Consider the following 18233-nt stretch of genomic DNA (forward strand, 5'->3'; position numbering starts at 1 on the left):
CCACAATGCCCCGCGGTATCGTAGACGTTTCCATAGAGACGCAAATGGCAGCCGACTAATAATGTCAGCAGTTGGAAGAGAAGGCGTTAAATGGACGCTAGGTACGTTAATGAACACGACGACATTTTGGAGGCTCGAACGTCTTTTTGGTAGTGTTTAGTCGCGTGGTTCTCTGCGGTGGAAGCGAACGTTGGTTTTTGGTTGAGCTAGGTTAGCATATTGACGTAAACACAGCTGTATGGAAAATGTCCTAATAGGCTACAAGGCTAGGTGGCAGTTTTGCCTCACTGGTGATGTGGACTAGTCTATTAGTTAGCAAAAAAAAAAAAAGTCGTACAGTAATGAAAAAAAAACAAAACATTTCCAGAATTTTTGCCTTCACACATGCTAATAATGTTCACTTTTGATTGACCCTGGAAACATGTTATGGCGGATGTTGTTTTGGGCCTTGCAACAGGGATGTCTGCCGAGGATGAGGAGCAGCTGGCGGCTCTGCTCAAGCACTTCCTGAGGAGCGTCAGCGAGCGAATCTGTGGCGCTCCTTCGCCTCAAAGCGCCCAGGAGATCCTTCTTCACTTGGAGGAGACCGACAACAACTTCCACAAGTGAGCTCGCCACAGCACAGGCAAACATAGGGCCAGGTCATTCCTGCAAAAAAAAAAAAAAAAAAAAAAAAAAGTTACAAAGTGTATCTAAAATCTGTCAAATATATCTTTAATACTGATATCATAATGAATTCTCATGTTTTAATTTTGTTATTTATAATTTATGTAATTACACTTAATTAAAAAAATGTTTAAGAAATTACAGAGATACAATTTGGCTGTTTTTTTAATACTGGATTAAAAATTAATTATCATTTTAATTGTATTTATTGAATAAATTAAGACAAAATTAGTTGCAATCTTGAAGTAAAATTGTTTATTTAATGAGATAATTTCATTCTCAATTTTCAATGTTATTTTCAGTTGATAAGATTACGCTCAACTATTATGAATAATAAAGCAATTATTGAATACGGGTACAAAATTTGTTAGAATCTGGAAATAGAATATGTAAAATTGTTCCTTTCAGTACTGAGATAATTCAATTCTCAGTTTTAAATGTAATTTCTACTTAATTTAATTAGAATTTATTAATTTTAATTGAATAAATAAAAATAGTTAAAATGTGCATGTGAAATATGTTAAGTAGTTTATTTAATACTATAACAATAATAAAGTCAGAATTTTCAATCGTTATTGTTTTAATTATAAATCAGTAAGTCATTATTTGAAATTGTTCATTTTCATTTTTGTATTTTATTATTAAAAGAATCCAAAATGTGTGTAAAGACATTTTTATTGACTAATTTTCAGAAAGAAATGGCAAATTAAATGCAACATATATTACAGAGGTCTCGATTATTTAAATGCTCGGCAAGCCATGTTTAGCCCAATTTTGACGTCGTCACTTGCAAAAGACACTTATTGAGCAGCTTTCCGACTTGCGCTCACTTCCGTCTCGTCTGTGTTGCTTCCGAAGTTATGAGTTTGTCAAGTACCTGCGCCGGCGCTTGGAGACCTCCCTGGGTGGCGTGGTGGACGAGGAGATCAGGAAGTTGTCGCGAGAAGACGGCCAACACGCCGTCGGCTCGGGTCACGACGCCATCGTCCACGCGGCGACCGGCCGGAGCCGAGCGTCGGCACAGTGAGTCGAACCCGGACGTCACAGACGCGTGTATTGAAACCGCTGACGTTGTTTCATCGCCAGGTACCAAGACGCGACGCAGACTTTGAGAACCACTGTGACTGCGGCGGTGGAGTGTTTAGTCAGCGGATTTGACGAGGACCACTCAAGGAAGGAGGAGGAGATGCAGCACGGCCGCTACGCCGACGACTGCTCCGACAGCGACTCGTCTTTCAATCAGGTTTTTTGAATGGACACAAGCTTGTGTCAGCCTGCATTATAGGACACTTCATGTTACACGTACATTCGGCTGGCAAACGCTGAAGGTAAATTGCTTGAAAGGGAGACGGAACGACGGCGGTGTTTTACAATGTTACAGGTTTGTTTTTGTTTTTTCTAATTTTGGCCAAGAATATTTTGCATGCGTTCGTGGAATAAGAACTAAACAGATCAGTTTTCACCGATCCCCGGGGGCAGCCACGTCGGGCAATATCGCCCTCTGCTGTCGACCGACATTAACGTCACAAGTGCCTTTGCGCTTGCATTGCACGTGACCAAGCCCAGAATTCAGGATATCGGGCTTCCCGCCCGTGTATGCTGCGATAACTTGCAGAACGACATGTTGATTACATAATGGTTTGACCAATGTTCGAGCAAGTTTTGGTTCTTGTAAAAGGTGGTGACCTCGAGTGCCCCGAAATGCGCCTTCGCAACACAATTGATTATTATTGTTGTTTTTGTTAGAGTCTCTGAATGAATAGACAACATGTATCACTCTATCCACTTCTCCAGAGTTACGCCTTCATTCGACAGGAGCAGCTGCAGACTTTGGCTGAGAAACTGGACTCAAGTCACCCCAAAGAGGTGAAGGAGATGCGCTCAGCGGACACGACACAATACAAAAATCCTGTTTTCGCAAAGATGATATGGCTCATTTTGTTTGCTGAAAATATTAACACTCGCTCTGGAAAGTCAGTCTCTCTGGCCCGTATGTCCTTAAAAATAAATAAATAAATCAAAGGTGGCTCTTGCGCACGTTTGCCCACCTCTGTGATAGGCACCCCACCATTAGCCAAAATGGCAATGGAAGAGAGTAAAATATCTTGACTTTAAGTATTGATTTAGAATGTTGAGACTGTATGGCCAGTTCATATTTAATAAATAAAAGGGTCTTGTATTGAAGTGCCCTTAAAATGTCTCCTTTAAACCTGATGCTGGTGGTGTTTGTTACAGATTTGATTTCTATTGATGTCTTTTGTGTCATTTCGTGTGTGTGTAGGTGCGCAGGGAAGCCGTGCAGGTGCTCCGTCGCGCGCCGCCGTCTGACGTGCTGAGCTGCGAGGGGTGGCCCCGCCTACGCCACAATTTGTGCGTCGCTCTGACCGAGCCCGACCCCGAGCTGAGTGTACGCCGCCGCGCCGCTCGCTTATCAATAATTGTGAGATATAATACGTCAATGATTTACTCTCGTCTTCATGGATGCTGAAACAGGCAAGCATTCAAACGACAATAATCGCCTACATTCAACAATTAGCTTTTTTTAATGTGCAATCTATCCCCAGATTTTTGCTGGGGGGGAAAAAAAAACATCTTGGTTTTTGTGTGTCGGCAATCAGTTTAGCCTTGTGTTGTTAGTGGAAGTTACAGGGATCTTCTGCGCACATATACGCATGCATATCCGGTGCATTTTTCAAAATCAAGTTTGAAAGCCATTTATTATCAAGGGTAATGTTGTAAGATGAGTTTGAAATGATGTGTTTTGAGATCGTAGTATGTGGGATATTTATGAAGTGGATAGGAAAAAGTAGATTAAAATCTAAAATTGCATTTTGGTGATTAAAAAAAACCAAACATTTTAAGGCCAGATCGCCCATCTTTATTTCCTTCAAGCACAAACAAATTTTTAATCTGCTTGCACGGCATCTCGTTGCTTCAGGACCACGTTCTTCAGTTCTTCGCTAAGAGCTTCTCCTCGTCGCCAATGAGCGTCACCCAGGAGATCTACACCAGCCTCGGTATGACAGTCGCTTCAATTCACACGTTTTGTGTTTTTTTTCGGACATTTTACCGTGACATCGCACGTACTTCTGCTCGGAAAAAGCCGACGCTTTTGTCGATAAGACCGCTGTTAAACGAACCTTTACATTTCATTTGACCGAGGCAGGGCCATTGAGCAAACATGCTGAGTTTTAGCCTTCTTCTCTACTGCCGGAGTTTGAATGTGTGAAGTCTCATTGTTTTTTGACATTGTTTCAGTTGAGGTCATCGGTAAACAGTGCCTTTTCTGCCGCCCGGAAGTATCCCGGCGCCGACGTTTTCCAAACATTTTGAAAATGTTTGTCTCCTGTTCAGCTAAAAGTGTGGAGTCCAGTTTTCTGTCCCTCAAGTTGAGCTTTCCCAGCGGTGCCGCTGGCTTCGACATCAACAGGCCCGAGATCAGTTCTCTCCTCAAACGGGTATGCGCATGCCAAGCAATGTGTCGTCATCAAATTTCCTTTACATTGCAAAACATAAAACATTTCCATTGCTAATTTAGCCTTCGTCATTGCTTAATCATCATCATCATCATCATCATCATCATCATCTTCCTGTGCACTCAGATGCGTCTGATGAACGACTTTCAAAAAGAGGCGACCGCCTTCTGGATCCGCCACCCAGAGAAGTGAGTCAAGCCCACTCGTTTTGTTTCCCGATGTGGAGATCCTATGAAAATTCCTCACGTTTTTTTTTTCCTTTTTTCCCCAGGTACATGGAAGAAATCATCGAGAGCACCTTCTCCCTCCTTTCTCTCCATCGCAACTCACCGGAGAAATTCTTGGAGCCCACTCACCTGCTGGCCCTGTTGGATGTTCAAGCCACGTGGTTCACGAAATGGATGGTGAGTGTGTGTGTGTGTGGTGTGTGCGCGTGCATCCATTTATTCCCATTTCTATGTTGTTTGTGTTGTTTCTCAGCACGGCTCGTACAGCAGGACGGTGGTTCTCAGGCTCCTCGAGAGCAAATACAAGAGTCTGGTGAGTGAGCGTTACATTTTAGATTGTTTTATTTGGGTAAATGTTAAGAAAAAAATTACTCCCCTGTGTACCCATATGAATATATGATCGTCTCATATTATTACATACCATATACACATCGAATTAATAGATGACTACTTGTGAAATCAGAGGCCAGTAAAAAAATGTTTCTTCAACTATTATTTAATTCATAGTAAAAGGGGGATTGGTTAAAAAAAAAAAAGTACAAAAGCTCAACATTAATAACATTGAAGAAAAATTGCTGTTTTGGTATGCTATCAAGAAACAAGAAGTCAACACATATGTGCTTTCACGGGCCACATGCAATGATGTAGCAGGCCAGATCTGGCCCCCGGGCCTTGAGTTTGACACCGGTGTATTAGACTTGCAGTGTGGCAGTTGCTAATGTTAAAATGTGACTTAAAACATCGCCTGCACATTTAATAAAGGGTCTTTAATGGCGACAGTTTGACTCCGGAACACACCACGTTATTTTACATAATTTCCAGTGGTATTCTTGTGCAATTTGAACAACTTGGAAGTCAGCGGGCGTCACGGAACGGATCGTGTTATACTTTGGAGGTTCCACTGAGACAGGTTGCCATTGAAGAAGTGATTTGTTCATCCTCCCCCGCGCTGTCAGCCTTTTAAAGAGGATTATTCCCTTTATGGCCTCTAAATTAACTGTCAACATAATCCCACAATGTAGTCGGTGCACTGTAAAAAAAATTCTGACACCCCCCCCCCCCCCCCCCCCAAAAAAGGCGTTTCTGATGAGTTATCCATTGTAGCGTTGTTGTCATTTCTCGGAATAACGTCTACTCAGATGGAGGCCGCTCTGCAGCAGTGCGTCCTTTACCAGGAACGCTGCCAGCGTTGCGCTCGTCTCCCCTCGGAGGAGCAACACAACTCAGGTGAGTGGAAAGAAGTTATTGATCTGTTCAATGAATGTATGAGTGCTGAACGCGTCAAGGGGTTGTCACATTTGGATCGGCATTTTTTTTGCGGATTTAGAATTGAGAAGAGATTTTATTCCGTGGCCATATCATCCAGCCCTGCTTTCTCGTAACATGCCCTCTTTGTGTTTCAGGGTCGGACGCGAGCAGCGTCTATAGCGGTAAGGAGCTGCAGTACGCACTGGTCGTCCATTCGCTGTGCGTCTTGGGCAAAGTCGTCCTCTACGCCAACGGCAGGAAGCTCTTTCCCATCCAAGTGGCTGCACGCAAAGGTCAAAACCTCACGTTGCGGTTCTCTGAACATAACAATTGAAAAAATAAAAAACATAACAAATCATCCCTGGTTCCATTCCGTCGGCACCTATTACTCCTCTCTCTGTAACTTGAGTTTCTGTGAATCAAAAGATGTTGAAGAGGCGCAATTAAGTTTAGTGAGACAAATTAAACAAAAAAAAAATGCAACTGGCTTATTTTGATCTGTAAAGCTATAAAAATAAATACAAATAGTTTGTTCAATTGATAAAGTAGAAAAGTTGAAATGAAAGTAGCCCGTGTGTATAGTGCTACTTTTAGTTTATGATGGGACGGGTATACATTAGGGAGAATTAAGTTGATTGGGAAGTACATATTTTTCAGCAGCTGACTTATTTTTATCTTTAAGGTTGCAAAAAACAAATAGTTATTGTGGTGAAAAAGCTGAAATATTGAAAGGAAAGGCGACTGGTTTGGAACACACAGTTAACTGGGGAAAATGCATCTTTCTTTTTTTTTTTTTTTTTTTTTTTTTTTTTTTAGTAACAGATTCATTTTTGGATCTGTAAAGCTATTAAAAATACATTGATTTAACGAAGTAGAACATTTCAAATGAATGTAATCATGTTGAGATGATTATCATGTGTAAAGTCTCACTTTGAAATGTCAGTAACGAGCTCCAAATGCATACAGTAATATGTTACGTTTTGCTCGTAACTTCCTCAACCGTTTCATCGGGCGCACGGCCACGTGGGCGCAATACAATCTGAAGTATTTGCAGTTTGTGTAAGCTGACAATGGAATGTTCTCCGCCTAAATGTACGTAAAAGTACCAGTGTCTAGTTTGTATAATCAGTAATAAACATAACTTGATTGTGAGACCTCATAAAGACGACTCATTGTCTGCGCTCACTGCTATATTGAGGTTGTTAAGATTGTATGGACGTATCGAGGCGTCTGCCTGAGATTGGTGATTTATGATTTTTTTTTTTTATTGATTCCAGAGAGGGAGGCCACTCTTATGACACAGGATTTGGACCTCTGACCCAACTGATAATATTCCCAATTATGCATTAAAATTATCGCGCGGTAAACAATACAGAATCAGACACCTTGCACATGAAAGAAATCCAAACCGGAGGTGCAAGCAGTGATGAACGGGCCCTCGCAGCCCCTTTTTTCAACTCGCAGCTTTCATCATGTTTGATATTTGATCCCGTTGTGTCGATATTGTAGCGTAAGCCTTTTGGAAAGATGCATCATCATCCCAATCCACCTCGCGAGTCAAAGTTGTAAAAAACGGGTACACTAAATGGACTCACGGTTGTGTAAACAGGTGACTTCACCTCACTCCTCAAGACAAAGTACAAGTTACTGAAATCATACGAGCCTATTGGAAAAATGCATCATCATCCCAATCCACCTCGCGAGTCAAAGTTGTAAAAAACGGGTGCACTAAATGGACTCACGGTTGTGTAAACGGGTGACTTCACCTCACTCCTCCAGACAAAGTACAAGTTATTGAAATCATACGAGCCTATTGGAAAAATGCATCATCATCCCAATCCACCTCGCGAGTAAAAGCTGTAAAAAACGGGTGTACTAAATGGACTCACGGTTGTGTAAACAGGTGACTTCACCTCACTCCTCAAGACAAAGTACAAGTCATTGAAATCATACAAGTAAATTGTTTTTGACCAAGTCAAATATCCTCCTTACAGATGCAGTCAGTTTGACGGACCTTGTCGTGATTCTCACAAACATCATGTGCCAACACCCGCAGCCTTTTTGCCATGATAGCCCACACACAGGTGGGCGCGCACACACACACACACACACACACACACACGTGCATACACACACCTTTAGATATAAATGACAAAGTCAGAGGGTAGTGAGCAATCAGCGAGTGAGGGAACACCGAGATCTTTCCCAACATTCATCAGTGCTGTCTTTTATCTGGTAACCTTGTCCTCAGCCACTCCCACATTATCGGTCCTTCTCAGTTGTCTTATTCTCAGGCTACGTTTTCACACTATGTTGACAAAACGGGATGGCCGCGAGACAAGCCAGGCTGACGGAATGGGCAAACGTGACTTGCCGTGATTGCCGTGGATGCCCGGCGAGATATTTAAATTGTCAAAACGTTTGCCACGGCGGTCACGGTGCGGATGAGAAATCTAGTCAGCCGCACGTGACCAAACCTTAAACCACCACATTTCTCGAGTCATTCAAAAGTGGCCGCTCTTTGTCAGACGCACTGTGCCCCAGCGGCCTGGTGATGGCGACGCTGCGCGCCATGTGTGAGAGGACCGAGTGCGCCGACCAGTGTCTCCGCCAGACGCCCGTCATCCAGACTCTGATGGCACCCGTCATCCAGGCGCTCGGTGGAGGCCAGGTGACTGACAGACACCACACACGCATGATTTTTCTCTTTTTGTTCAGGTTTAGTGATCACTTGTCTGTCAACTTCATTATCATTACCAAAATTCTTTATTTTTATTATTCAGATACTTTTTTTGTTGTCCTTCCGCATTTCCCACCGGTTTGAAACTATTCCAACTTCAAAAATACAGTTCCAAGATTTTAAATTCTCATCGATCGCACATCTTTTAGCAATTCTCCTTCTATTAGTACTGTAATCCATCCGTCAATCCATTTTCTGAGCCGCTTCTCCTCACGCGGGTCGCGGGCGTGCTGGAACCTATCGCAGCTATCATCGGGCAGGAGGCGGGTTTCACCCTGAACTGATTGCCAGCCAATCCTACCACGCATGTTTTTGGGATGTGGGAGGAAACCGGAGAAAAACCCACGCGGGCACGGGGAGAACATGCAAACTCCACACAGGCGGGGCCGGGGATTGAACCCCGGTCCTCTGAACTGTGAGGCAGACGCTCTTACCAGTCGTCCACTGTGCCGTCTACTGTAATTCAGTATTTTAGAAATTTTCTAATTCTCAAATGCTGCCTTTTCCCACATTTCACTTAATTCTACAGCATTTGAGTTCAGCGTCAGCTCGACAGGAATTGCATTCTCCAGTTATTGTGATGTGGTCATTGTTTGCAGAGCAAATTAAAGTGTCCTGCAGCCACACTGCCTCTGGTCGCGGACGTCCTGGCTCGAATGGTCAACACACACGGAGGCTTAGCTCTCTTTCTGTATGAGAAGAACCTGCTCGTAGGCCACGGCGAGAGGTGAGTCAGTACGAACAGTCAATACATTTTTCATTGTTGGTATTTCAAAGCTCACTAATATGACTTTCATCCACCTTGTCCGCATGATGAATTTTCTATGAGTGAGACATTGTGTGATGCAGCAGAAGGTCATTAATAAAACAGAAAATTGACTCTGAGATGATTTTCTTTTTCCGCTTGCAGGAGCACGGCCGCTCACGTGCTGCTTCGCTACACGCTGAAGCTGTTGGATCGGGAGCTCTCGGCGCCGGGCGAAGGCGAAGGGGGCTCGTCTCGTGCTCTGTGCGGGGCCTTCATCTTTGTTTGCAGGCAGATGTACAACACCTGCGAGGGCCTGCAGGTGCTGCGAGCGTACGGCCTGGACAAGGCCGCCGCTGCCGCCTGGAGAAAGGTCCGATACCGTCTCCCTTATGTCCCAAAATCATCAAAACACTGACTTCCTGCTTAACAGTAACTATAGTCTGCAGTTGTCACAATATTCACGACGTGACTGTAAGAAGAAGTCCTTTCATCAGGGAGACGTGATAGTCAGCCGGAATATCATTATATATAGATTAGTGGCGCGATCGATAGATGTGACAGGATATTATCTATGTGTTTTTTGTTTTGAATTTATTCCTAGACCAGTTCCTTGTCTGAAAGGATTCCGACCCCGGTGCCTGGAAACAACCCTCCAACGTCCACACAGGAATTGCAAGACATGTAATAAAGCACAAACATATGCCGCCTTTACACTGTATGCCAGTGTTTCCTCAACATTGATTGAATCAGGGCAAATATTCCACAATACAAAAATCTCACGGCACACCACCAAACAAATGCCCGAAAAGTATAAACCCTAGAAAGAATGTTCTCATCTCAATTTACTAACAAAATGACTCACTCAGTGTGATATCCGGGCCTGTTTGGTTGAACATAAAATAATTTTTTGTTGTATGAATAGCAACTGGTTAAATTGGACCTACTGCTATCTAGCTGAAGTGCATTTCATTGTTCTGCTGTCGCTGGTGTCGATAAATCAACAGATATACATTATTTGTAGTAAATAAATATCATTTTTGGATCAATTAAGCAAAATTGGTCAACCAGACTTAGCATTTTGACAGGCTGTCATTTTTGGAAAATCCTGTCACATTGCTATTAATACATAATATATCAATAATACGCGTTCATGATTTAAAAAATATATATTTAATCTATTTAAAACTTCACTTTCAGTGTTGGTCTTAAAGTGAGCTTTATTACCTTTTTATTGGCAGAGCTTTTTAAATTTTTTTATTTAATACAGCTCCTTAATTGGATTTGCTCGACCTAATATTGTGACCGGCGAGCTTACGTTGACATTTAAAGGCAATTTCTTGATGACTGATGCCTGCTGGGTGGCGATGAAATCACTTTATATACCCACGTTCGCACCCCCCTGACAGTATAACAAGTGAACCGTGCTGTTGCTTGGCAGGTGTGCCGTTTTATTGCTTTTATTAACTGGACCCGGACTCTGATGAATTTTTGATTATTATTATTATTTTTTTTTTACATCTCAGGCAAATGTGGGAGGAAACATTGCTGGACAGCCTGCTGAACTTTGCATCTACCCCCAAGGGCGTGCTGATGCTTCAGCAGACCGGAGCCATGCAGGAGTGCGTCTCACACATGTTCTCTCGCTTTAGCAAAAAAATGCAGGTAAACTCGCTGTTCCCCCCCCACCCCTATGACATCATAGGAAAAAGTACTTGGGCATATTAAAAAAGTTGACGTGTCCAAAAATGTTGACACACCTCCCTGTCAGAGGTAATAGATATGAAATGGTTAAATGGACGTCACTAGAGATAAAACATACTGTACCCTATTTTTTTATTTAATTTAAAACAATTTTTTATTTTATTTTTTTTGAATAAGCAAACTAAATAGTCAAATTCTCCTCTAAACACAAAAGCTGACCAAGAAAATTGATCCTCCTTGGAAGAATTAACAGATAAGTGGACATCACTAGTGAGCAAAAAAAACAAAACAAAAAAAAACACCATAGTTTTTTTTTTTTTTTCCCCCGGGTCTTCAATGTAGTAGTAGTTGGAAGGTTTATACTTACAGTTCTATGCTCATTTCTGTTAGTTTTGCAAATTTTGCTGACTTTTTGCATTCGAGTTGTATCATGTGTCATACTGTTATAAAAGCAGTTGAAAGAAGTTAAAATATAAGCTTGCCAGATACACACTTGTGGGAATCCAAGTTTAATATTTAGTCTTTTCGTGCGCTGGTGTTCTGTTTAGTATTCAAACAGTGTGGGGCCAGCTAATGCTAATTCCGAGCACACCTTTCGCACGTCGCTCACCCCCACCCGCCGCTTGCACTTAATTTAGCGCCATTGTTTACTCACGCTTGTAATTGGTAGCCTTGTTGGTTTGCACTCTAATTAAGGAGCGTGATTATTTTTTAACTAACGAAGGACTCGCACTCGAAATCTGGTGTGTAATTGGATTTCTAAACGCTCCACTGACACATTTTCTATCAAATATGTTTTCAAATATGTGTCATTTGCCTAATTCTCCCTTTTTGGTTGTTTTAGGTGAGCCGCTTTGAGAAGTTTGGCTATGGCGTCATGGTAACCCAGTTAGCGGCCACGGCGGCAGGCGCGACGGCTTTGCAGCGTTCGGGTACGACGACACACTGCAGCTGCGAGGCAAAGCTTTGTTTCATATCGTTTGATTTATTAAAAAAAATTATAATAAAGAAAACAGCTACAAAAAAAAAGCCATGTCGTTGTCCCACTCCAGTCCTATAGGTGGCAGTAATATAAAACTACCACACCCTGTAAATAAAGACAGACGAGTGCCATTTTGATTCTGGTGCTGGGGTGTCCCACTCAAAAATATAGTGACATGGGCCAGAGCCCATATTTGAACCCCGAACCTCATAACTGTGAGGCAGACTTGCTGACCGCTTGACCACTGTGCTGCCCAGGCATCGTATGCCTCATGCCGAAAATGCAAGAACTTGAGTTTTGTTGTGTGTCAGGCTTTGTGCGGGCCCTGGTTCTGGAGCTGTGGTCAGCGCTGGAATGCCGCAGCGAGGATGCCAGGGCGGTTCGACCCAAACCCACGCCCATGGATCCCATAGACAGGAGCTGCCTCAAGGTACTAACCAAATTACTCAGTGACTCCCAACATCTTTGTTGTCATATCTTACTAACTATTCATGAGAAGGATGACATGCATAACTGTACTGTGGTCTCATGTCTGAGCCTTGTACATTTAACCCAGTTCGGTGTTCTTAGCTCTGTGTGTGTGTTTGCGTGTGCGTGTGTGTGAGACTGGGTCACTTTTGTGTGTCTTTGCAGTCCTTCCTGTCCCTGGTCAACTTGCTCTCATCCTCGCAGTCCACATGGCAGCTGCTGGCTGGACAACATTTGGCCAACAAGAGTGAATACACACTGAGGGAAGTGCCAAGCTCAGTGCCTGTGAGTGGGCTAGCGCACACATACACACACACACACACACACACACAAAACCAGTGGTCGTCCCGCTATTCCGCCCCTTCCCGACCAAGCATGCCAAACAATCTTAAAATTATCCTACAAGATTATCCATACGTCTGATGTGTTGTGTTGATATTATCAGAGCACGCCACACACCAAACACCAAAACTGTTTCAAGCCCGATTTTTTTAAATCGGCATTTGTGGGGTCTTTCCCAGATAAATAATCTTTTAAGATTTGAAAAGTCTTGATGTGTGTTCCAGGCCTTACAGTACACGTGCCTGCAGTTCGTCTTTCATCCATTTGAGGGCATGTTTTCACTTTTCACGACAACTGGAATACTCCCTGATTTACACACACAGACACACACACACACACTGTAATGCACCATTTCCACCTTAAACATGGTAACTGTGTGATGTTCATGGCTTCCCGCTGTGCTCCGCAGGACTTGATTGACAGGCTGATTGCTGTGAATTCCGCCGCCAAGATCCGCGCCCTCTTCCACTACGAGCAGTCGCACACATTCGGCCTGAGGTGAGAGTCACGCACCGCCACCGCATCAACGACAGCAGCAACAGCAGCGCTTCAGTTACGCACAAACAAGCTCAATGTTAATTAGATGGTGTGCTGCATTCAGAAGCACAACACACACTTCCTCTGGCAGTAATACATAATACTAACAATGGCTCTTCATTTTTTGACTATTCAGTACCATATTTGGTCAGTTTCATTTTTTTTTTCCACAAATTGATACTAGTTCTCAGTCCCCATGTGGATCTGTTACCATCATAAAGCCTTTATTAACTGTATAGACTGTTTTAACCTTCCTAATTTTCCTGCTCTGTTGTAAAACAAATTCATACGTAACTTTAACTGAGGGCTGGGCGATATGGCCTTTAAAAAAAAGTTACATTTTCTCCTTATTGAAAAAGCAAATGACAATGACATGAGTCAAAAGGAGTTTTGGTTTTTGTTGTTTTTTCCCTTCTGGGATTTGCTTTATTCTCCTGGAAGTTCTTTTCCCCCCAGTTTCAACTTCCACAGAAAGACATTTTTTTCTTTACAGATCATGCGGAAAGCGGCATTTCCTCTTGGAAAAATGATCCCTTTTGTCAAAACGTGTATCATATGTAAACGCAGTCTTTAAAAAGTTTGAAATGTAAATGTTCATCATTAAATGAGCCATCAAGCTGCATGGCAATTGCAAAATTCTGTCTCAAATGGACTGGAGAATAAGTCTACCTTTATGCCTCCAATGGGCCTATTTACCTGCAATGCAGTGTGAATAGTTAAGTTTATAGCTTGCCTCAAAGTCTCACCAAATTTGCCCTCTCCTTGCGTAGCGTCGCGCATTCATGATGCTTTATTTCGTTTGACTTCTGAGGTACAGTTTTGCCTGTCTCCCGATCGGCTGCTGTCTTTTTAATATGCTGTTGTTGTGTTGCAACATCCCATAAAAGTAAGCCTCTCGACGAAGATAAAGAGCCCAAATGTCTTCTCCGGTTGCTGCCATGGCAACGGGCACTCGTCCGGGCCTGCATCGATCGCTACGCCCTCCCCGCTGGTGATGGATTAATGCATGGCGAGTCTGTGTGTGTGCGTGCGCTAGTGCAGAACGTAAATTTTGTTCGTTTTTTTTTTTTTTTTTTTTTTTTAAATATAAATAACTACGCGTTTCTGCTGCACATATTCTTCTGGAATATGAACAATGCGATTTAAAAGCAGGAGTACAAGAACATTTGTCTTCAATACTGTATGCTCCAGAGGGGCGCAGTCTGTCTTAAGACAGCGGACAGAACACTTTGAGGCTGTGGAAACACTTGGAGTTTGCAATGTCAATTCCGGATAGTCAGACTTACATAGATACATGACTCACACCAATGAGTTTCATGACATCATCTCTCTTGGACTGTTTCACACAATTATCATATTTTACGCTTACTTTCAAGCACCATCGAAGCACATTCCCTACTCCTTGTTGACTATATCAAGATTGGTCGTGAAGTAATAAAACTCAGCCTTTGATTTAAAATGTTTACTTGCTGGCTGAGGGTGATAACATGTAAAAACAACAACAACAAAAAATCTCCACGCTGAGCCACTGCAAGATGCCCAGCAGACTTATGAGTCGGGGGAACACGTGAGGAGAAGCTTATCAGACAAAGCGCTAACAGCTTGGATTCTCGGAGCACTGCTTTCAAACGGGGGAGCGAGGTCGGCGGGCCTGACAAGCTGGCAGCCTCTCACTTGGCCGCTGTCCGAGCCACTGAGAGTGCTTGTCAGTCACTTGTCTGTCCTTCACTTTGGCAAATAGCAACAACTTCCTCTACACTCACAGGACACTTCATTATGCTAAGCTATAAGCTATTCAGATCCAATGTCAGACTGTGTATTATTAACACATTCATTGCCATTGACGGCTTTAGAAGTCAAATATCTATGTTAACTGGGAAGGCTGGCAGTGAACGAGTTAAAAATCTCCCTTTACGAAAATAATGCTCACTTTTGTGAGCTATTACAATGTCCAGTGGCTGGAATATATCCTGGGTCGTCATGTGGATTTTCCACGCCACAACAACGAGGCGCTCTAAAGCGGCCACGCAAGCCCGAAACTCAGGTCCCTACACTGACTGTCAAGTCGGATGTTAAAAAAACCCATTGCTCTGCCTGAATAATGACAACAACCCTAATGAGGACAAACTTTGGATGAATGGACTTGCTTCGAATTGTTTGGCCTTGGTGGAGGTCTACCGATTCTCTGTACAACTCTTGTACAAGCTCACATCAGGTTTTGTACCTGATGTTGAATGTAACACGCTGCACCATACAATAGTAGCGGGTCAGGTGAAGGACTTTTGCTCCTTAGAATTTTGATAGGACCCTGTGTATTTTTTGGTGTTGGGTTTTTTAAAGTACAAAGCTCAGGCATAGTCATTATTCCACAGCGTGTGCAGAGTCTCAGCAGAATGCGTAAGCTGGGCATCATTACCAGCATTTGAAAATGAACCATGAAGGCTTCTCGCGGGGATTCCCCACTTTTTTTCCTTTTTTCTTTTTCTTTTTTTTCTTTTTTTTTTATACAAAGCTTGCGAGTGAAGCTGGCGGAGAAAATTGGCTTCACTAATCCGGTTCTTGCAGACATTCATGACTCGCCGGAAATCGACAGGGAATGTCGACGTGAATGGTACCCAGTCTGACACTTAATCGCAGTTTGAGTGAGTTCGTGCTACTGCTTTACTGTTCTATCGCTCTGTGCCAGCACTTTATTTTATGTCCTTATAGGACATTTTGTCATGTCATAGTACAGTGGTGCCTTGAGAAACAAATTTAATTTGTTCCCTGTCCACGCTTGTATCTCAAATCATCTTTCCTCATTAAAATGAATGGAAATGGCATTTATCTGTTTGTGTCCTAAAAATTTTTTTATTTTGTAATGTCTTTTATAATAAGGAAAATAGCACTATAATATTCACTTAATAAAACCTTTAGTAATAACATAATTAAATAGAATATAACCTGCAGTAATATTAGTCGTTTTTCGCAGAAGATAAAGAATATATGCATGCAAGCATTGTTATATTGCCTGGAAATGGACTGCAATTCTATCATCGCGTGTTGTTGTAGATTGCTCAGCGTGCTGTGCTCCAGTCTGGACAGCTTCCTGCTGCTGGAGAGCCAATACAGCATCTGCTCCATGCTGCTGCAAAGCCAGAGGGACAACGTGGCCAACCAGGACACCGGCGACGGGTGGGCACCTACTGTGCATGTTTAGCTCAACCAGTCACAGAAATGATATATATGTACATTAAACAATCATCACTGTGTTTTGTAGTTGAGTTGACTTCTATGTCACATTATTAATGACGATTGTTTCTGATCATGTCAACTCATATTTTACAGTTACGCTCAGAATGATAGGAGTGTGTTTAACTCTTCTGTGACGTGGCAGGTTTAATTGAAGACTTCACAGACTCCTGTAGTATTTACGGCGTCGTCGAACTTGTGTGGCCACATCAGTTGAGCGGAGTCCACTTGTGTGTCCGTGCAAAAGGTTAAAAGTTGCGGAGGGTCGCGGCAAACCGCCGCAGCGTTCTGAGCGCAAATGCCAACAGCTCAGCGGGCTCGCCGGTCACCCGCTGGGGGCTTTGTGAAACATTTGGAGGCTGCCGAGTCTGACTTTTTGTGTGCTCGAGGGTTTTTTTTCCATTCACCTCGAGGGGCCTGTCCTAATGCGGTACAAAAGGTCGACATGTTACACAGGGTACTGACTGAGTCACGACAGGTGTTAGTAGACATGCGACCAAGGAGTGTGTTCTTTGGTGGATACCTGCAAAAAATAAATCAATCGCTTTTTTTTTTTTTTTCCTTTTGCTTTAACTGTATAGACTCTCTAAATCCTCAAAGTCAATTGAACAGTTGAGCGCTGCGACCTGTGGAGTGCAAAATTCAAACTTTTACTCGTAAACTCAGAAACATATTTGGATCAAATTTCATTAAAACACAATAGGTTTATTGCTCTGATGTAATAAATTCTAAATACAAAAAGACTAGACAATTGGTTTAGATTCGCAACACACAAAGCGCTGATAACCCTTACCGAAGTACACTTGTGATCTTTGAACCTCAGATACGTATAGCAACTCTGGTCGAAAGCCATTCAGAACCAATAGATTTCTTGCTTATCCCTAACGTCAAAGACAATTGTGACATGTCAGACCCCCAATTATGATATTGAACCAAAAGACATACATAGTCTGTGATCTTTCAACCTACATCTACGTTTGCATAATCCCGAGGGTTTTAGCGCCGCCGAGGAACCTTTTTTTTTTTAAAACGTAACCAGAGCCAGGCGGGAGAAATTGTTTGCCCGCCTTGTCACGGATAAGATGAATAAAGCGGACAGGAGGTGGAAATGTTCCCAGGCCATTTGTCATGCTAATGACGGCTGGGTTAGCTGGCGCGTGTCAATGTAAATGGCCTCGAAACGCCAACTCACGTCAGTGCGTCGGACGACATGACTGCTTGTTCATTCATCCGCCTTTTTCCTCCCTCCGTCATCATCGCCATCATCACTGACCATCACTGACCATCGTTATCATCTTTTTCTCATGTCCGCTGGCTTCCGCTCGCAGCGAACACGATTGTGGCCGCCACAAATGCATCTTGTGAGGCACATTTCATTTGAATGCGTGTCGTACTTTGAGCTACTCTGAATAGTCACTCGTGGCCAGTGTGAGCAGACCTTTGCAAAGAACGCTTCGTCTCCTGCTTATTGCCAATTTTCAAGTCCAAATTGCTGCAGAGACTGGAACTAAAGCAGTTAGCATTCAGCGTTAAAAGGCAGTCATATTGGAAAATTCACAGATCCGATGAGACATTAAGGCCGAGCTTCCCTCACGCCGCGATAATGTACTGCAGCGGCTCTCATTTATGGTTTTCGTTCTATGTAGAAAGCCTGTAATTGGACTTTTCACAGGCACCTTTTCCTGCTGTTAAAAACGTTGAATGGCCTTTTAAGGGCCGGAGAATTTAGTACAAGTATTCATCAAGTCCGATTAACCGAGTAGAAACATGCGACCGAGTCAAAACAAAAAGCTTTTAGAAGTTGAGACCGATTCAAGAACTAGACCGAGGAAATATAAGACCAAATCAAGATCAAGACATTGAGGAG

The 18233-nt window shown here is 42.9% G+C and overlaps 1 protein-coding gene across 7 annotated transcripts in view; it reads left to right on the forward strand.

Moving 5' to 3' along the window:
• The window catches only part of tbc1d32 (TBC1 domain family, member 32), a 46074-nt gene that overhangs the window by 255 nt on the left and 27586 nt on the right, over positions 1-18233 (forward strand). For 6 of the 7 annotated variants that reach the window (XR_009770294.1, XR_009770293.1, XR_009770295.1 and 3 more), the window contains exons 1-24: positions 23-101; positions 458-605; positions 1525-1689; positions 1753-1909; positions 2461-2532; positions 2948-3073; positions 3605-3683; positions 4021-4124; positions 4269-4330; positions 4414-4546; positions 4623-4682; positions 5509-5596; positions 5773-5910; positions 7612-7701; positions 8146-8288; positions 8957-9084; positions 9268-9475; positions 9707-9786; positions 10629-10767; positions 11651-11738; positions 12100-12218; positions 12422-12541; positions 13008-13096; positions 16187-16309. Coding sequence is in view for 3 of the 7 variants with exons in the window: in XM_061704046.1 (XP_061560030.1) it covers positions 62-101; positions 458-605; positions 1525-1689; positions 1753-1909; positions 2461-2532; positions 2948-3073; positions 3605-3683; positions 4021-4124; positions 4269-4330; positions 4414-4546; positions 4623-4682; positions 5509-5596; positions 5773-5910; positions 7612-7701; positions 8146-8288; positions 8957-9084; positions 9268-9475; positions 9707-9786; positions 10629-10767; positions 11651-11738; positions 12100-12218; positions 12422-12541; positions 13008-13096; positions 16187-16309 (2699 nt within the window). In the remaining 4 variants the exon portion in view is untranslated. Of the gene's footprint in view, positions 1-22; positions 102-457; positions 606-1524; positions 1690-1752; positions 1910-2460; positions 2533-2947; positions 3074-3604; positions 3684-4020; positions 4125-4268; positions 4331-4413; positions 4547-4622; positions 4683-5508; positions 5597-5772; positions 5911-7611; positions 7702-8145; positions 8289-8956; positions 9085-9267; positions 9476-9706; positions 9787-10628; positions 10768-11650; positions 11739-12099; positions 12219-12421; positions 12542-13007; positions 13097-16186; positions 16310-18233 lie in introns of those variants that run through there. The other variant, XR_009770296.1, reaches the window with a different exon arrangement.

The sequence above is a fragment of the Phycodurus eques genome, chromosome 18, assembly GCF_024500275.1.
Source record: "Phycodurus eques isolate BA_2022a chromosome 18, UOR_Pequ_1.1, whole genome shotgun sequence".
Taxonomy (NCBI): Eukaryota; Metazoa; Chordata; class Actinopteri; order Syngnathiformes; family Syngnathidae; genus Phycodurus; species Phycodurus eques.